Here is a 4,477-nt window from a genome sequence, read left to right on the forward strand (position 1 = left end):
CCAGCGTCTCAGCGGGGCTTTCTTCACCTCCACATTCCCTCAAGAAAAAGGGCACCAATAGGAGAAGGAAAAGGGAAAAAAGCAAGCAAACCGGCGCAACAGCATCGGAATCCGCGGACGATTTTGAGATTTTCAATCAGCCCTCAAACCCCGAGGAAAGTTCTGACGAGATGGGGGTAAAAAGGATACCCCAAAAAAGCCTAATGGAGCTGATAGGAGGTCAACAGGGAAAGTCTACACCTGCCCAAACCGTACCATCGCAAGTTTCATCTCTTCCAACCAGGTCTCCTCCTCCAGTCCCCCGCCACCCTCCTCCATCATCTCCGCAAACAGCACCGCCAAGCACTGCCGAGCCAGAGAAGCGCAGAGAGCAGAAAGGTAAGGGGGTGGCAGATGCGAGCAAAACCCGTCCCACTCGAGAGGAGGATGTCCAACGAGCGGCAAAGCAGCAGAAAACCAGACAGCCCTCTACGCGGGGCCAAGAGGAATTCGATTCCCCACATCCCGATTCACAAGCATGGCTGCCAGTTCCTATGCTCGGTGGGGAACCCCTGCGAAACGATGCCTCTGTAAGGGATTATAACGGCAGCATAGGGTGTCATGTGGCCTCGGCCATAGAGGAGGCCTTATTGCTCCCAAAGGATATGGCCGAGCTAAAGAATGTGAGGAAGAATCAACTCATCCTTGACATAAACGATATTTGGGCATGGTGGGAAGCTATCTTTTATACTGCTTCATTCTGTGACTGCTACTCACTAATGCGTACTTTTCATTAACTATAACACTAACTCACCCCCCCCCTTTTATTTTTTACAGATCATCCAAAATACCTTCAAGCTAGATGAGATGCTCAATGCTTGTTCCAATCAGCTAGATGGTGAAAGGAAAAGAAGGGTAATGGCTGTTCAAACCTTGTCCAAATCTGAACAGGATCTAACCGTCGCAAGGAAAAAGCTGCTGGTCGAGGAAGAAGCTCGCAAGAGTGCTGAATCGTCATCAGAGGGCTACCAGAAGCAGGCCGAGGAACAGGCCAAGCTTCTGCGCGAGGCGAATGCTGAGCTGAAGAAAACTCAAGAGCAAGTTCTTGTTCTTAAGAAGCATCTGGAAGAAACTCAGAGGTTAAGGGAGAGAGCCGAAAAGCTTAAAGAACAAGCCGAGAAAGCAAAAATCGAGTCTGAGAAGGCAATGGGTGAAGCCGAGCAGAGGGGCTACGAAATCGGGATAGCTGAAACTGAGAAAGCGTTAAGAGCCGAGGTTCCGGAGGTTTGCCGTATCTTCTGTGCGAGAACCTGGAGCGAGGCTCTTAACCGTGCTGGGGTTGAAGCCTCATCTGAACTACGTAAGCCAGAGAGCGTATATTACCCCGAAGCGATACGCACCTCAGCTCCTCAACCACACCAAGCTGATACTCCAGCCCCAGCTATTACCCCCAGCGAGGAGATTTTACCTCGCAATTCCCCTCCAAGAGCTTCTCCAAACAAATCTACCACTGCTTCGAAGACATATACGGTCTCACAGGGTTTTCAACAAGAATTGGACTCCACAGTTCAATCGGCTGGGGGCATCATCGAAAAGTAAAAAGATAGAAACTCCTTTGTAATTTTAATTTAGACACTTAGTAGAGGACTTTCTCGCTTACTTTCTTATCATTCTGATGGTTCTAAGTTATCTTTACACTTACTTACTTTGTCGTTGTAATTTTGGATGGATTCATTTCAGACGCCTCTTTTATTGTACGTCAATCTTGCATTCGAAGCTCTCTCTTTCTGACTCCTTAACGAATGTTCATAGGGCATTACTTTTACTGAGATTACGATTTAGAAAACTCATTACCACTCTTTCTGCCATTTAATAATTCAATGCACAACTTAGCAGGTAAGTTTCTACCGAATTAGTGGTCTAAGGATTTGACATAACATAGTTTCCGTTTAGCAATTCATTATGAATGACAGGATGTTAATTTCCACTAAGTTTGCGATCCGGGGACCTGGCATAACTCAGTTTCTGTTTAACAATTAAGTATGAATGATAGGATGTTAATTTCCACTAAGTTTGCGATCCAAGGACCTGGCATAACTCAGTTTCTGTTTAACAATTCAGTATGAATGATAGGATGTTAATTTCCACTAAGTTTGCGATCCAAGGACCTGGCATAACTCAGTTTCTGTTTAACAATTCAGTATGAATGATAGGATGTTAATTTCCACCAAGTTTGCGATCCAAGGACCTGGCATAACTCAGTTTCTGTTTAACAATTCAGTATGAATGATAGGATGTTAATTTCCACTAAATTTGCGATCCAAGGACCCGGCATAACTCAGTTTCTGTTTAACAATTCAGTATGATAGGATGTTAATTTCCACTAAGTTTGCGATCCGAGGACCCGGCATAACTCAGTTTCTGTTTAACAATTCAGTATGATAGGATGTTAATTTCCACTAAGTTTGCGATCCGAGGACCCGGCATAACTCAGTTTCTGTTTAACAATTCAGTATGATAGGATGTTAATTTCCACTAAGTTTGCGATCCGAGGACCTGGCATAACTCAGTTTCTGTTTAACAATTCAGTATGATATGACAGGATGCGGGACTCATAGAATGCATATCTGACGTAAGTTAAAAGAGAATATTTAAATTAAAACTTCTTTACTAATAATAATACCTTCTGAGATTATTTACATTCCAAGGATGGAGTACAGGTTTTTCGTCTAGATCCTCTAGATAATAAGCCCCTACTCCAGCTACAGAGGTAATTCGATACGGTCCCTCCCAATTGGGTCCCAGTTTTCCCCAGCTTGGATTCTTAGTGGCCCCCAGGACCTTTCTCAGCACCAGGTCGCCTATGGTTAACGACCTCATCCTCACATTGCTATCGTAGCACTGCTTGAGTTTGTGCTGGTAGTAAGCTAGCCGTACCATCGCGCTTTCCCTTCGTTCTTCAATCAGGTCTAAACTTTTTTCCAACATCGCATCATTATTACTTGAAGAGAATGCACTGGTCTTTAATGTCGGGAATCCAGTTTCCAGCGGAATAACGGCCTCGGTTCCGTAGGTCATGGAGAAAGGAGTCTCTCCCGTCGAACGCCGGGGCGTTGTCCGATATGTCCAAAGCACATGTGGGAGTTCCTCCACCCATCTTCCTTTCGCGTCGTCTAGTCTCTTCTTAAGCCCATGGACAATGACTTTGTTAACAGCTTCAGCCTGCCCATTGCCTTGCGGATAAGCTGGAGTGGAATATCTGTTTCTTATTCCCAGTTCTGAACAGTATTTCCTAAAGGCATTGCTATCGAACTGGAGCCCGTTGTCCGAAACAAGAGCTCGTGGGATTCCAAATCGCGTAACAATGTTCTTCCAGACAAACCTCTTCACATCTACGTCCCGGATGTTCGCCAAGGGTTCAGCCTCAACCCATTTGGTGAAGTAGTCTGTGCCGACCAGTAGGTACTTCTTGTTTCCTATAGCTTTAGGAAAAGGGCCGACAATGTCTAGCCCCCATTGTGCAAAGGGCCAAGGACTTGAGAGAGGGTTAAGAACTCCTCCAAGTTGGTGGATATTCGGAGCATATCTTTGACACTGATCGCACTTCTTAACGTACTCCTGCGCTTCTTTCTGCATATTCGGCCACCAATAACCTTGCGTTAGGGCTCGGCATGACAGGGATCTTCCTCCTGTGTGGCTTCCACAAATACCCTCATGCAATTCTTCCAGGATTAACTCTGCTGCCTCGGGAGACACGCAGAGCAAGTATGGCCCAGAGAAGGACCGTCTATATAGCTTTTTATCTTCGGATAACCAATACCGAGGTGCTCTCCTTCGTATTTTCTTAGCTTCTACCTTATCTTCGGGCATCACATCACTGTCGAGGAATTTTAATATAGAGTCAATCCAGCACGGCGTCAAACTAGCTTGACGAACTTGGCAAATCTCCTTTTCTGGTGAAGTGGGGGTATGCAAGTCTTCCACAATAATTACCCGTGGGAAATTTCGTGCTGAGGAGGTGGCAAGGGTCGCTAAGGAGTCTGCGTGGGTATTCTCGCCTCGTGGAATATGTATTACGTCGAACGACTCGAACTCTGTTCGCATATGCCTAACCCGGTTCAGATACCCTTGCATTCTCGGGTCTCTGGCCTCTAACTCTCCAGTCACCTTGCCAACGACCAGCCTCGAGTCCGAGAACAGTTTCACTGCCTTTCCACCCATTTTATGGACCATGCTCATTCCCATTATCAGAGCTTCGTACTCTGACTCATTGTTAGTAGCTGAGAACCCCAGCCTTAGCGACTTCGCAATGATGACCTCTTCGGGAGATATCAGGACCAATCCCAGTCCAGCTCCCCGTTGGTTTGCAGCCCCATCCACATATACCTTCCATACCGGCCCTCCTGGCGCGGATATTACGCCAACCGATTTTTCGTCCATGTGATCTCGATTCCTACTAACTTCCTCAGGGCACTCAGCGAATTCAGCTACCAAATCG

At 46.2% G+C, this 4,477-nt stretch overlaps 1 protein-coding gene across 1 annotated transcript; it reads left to right on the forward strand.

The window, feature by feature from the left end:
- The first annotated feature begins 203 nt into the window (after window positions 1–203).
- LOC115970158 (proline-, glutamic acid- and leucine-rich protein 1-like) lies at window positions 204–1,970 on the forward strand. Its single transcript, XM_031089821.1, has 3 exons — window positions 204–428; window positions 931–1,182; window positions 1,953–1,970. Exons 1-3 carry the CDS (start codon window positions 204–206, stop codon window positions 1,968–1,970), a joined length of 495 nt encoding a protein of 164 aa, XP_030945681.1.
- The last annotated feature ends 2,507 nt before the right edge of the window (window positions 1,971–4,477 follow it).

The sequence above is a fragment of the Quercus lobata genome, chromosome 12, assembly GCF_001633185.2.
Source record: "Quercus lobata isolate SW786 chromosome 12, ValleyOak3.0 Primary Assembly, whole genome shotgun sequence".
Taxonomy (NCBI): Eukaryota; Viridiplantae; Streptophyta; class Magnoliopsida; order Fagales; family Fagaceae; genus Quercus; species Quercus lobata.

What these genes read in the sequence shown, in the direction of transcription:
- LOC115970158 (XM_031089821.1), top strand. Translation starts at nt 204, where the DNA reads ATGGAGCTGATAGGAGGTCAACAGGGAAAGTCTACACCTGCCCAAACC. An exon ending in GTCCCACTCGAGAGGAGGAT is followed by an intron (nt 429 to 930) that starts GTCCAACGAGCG and finishes AAATCTGAACAG; the next exon opens with GATCTAACCGTCGCAAGGAA.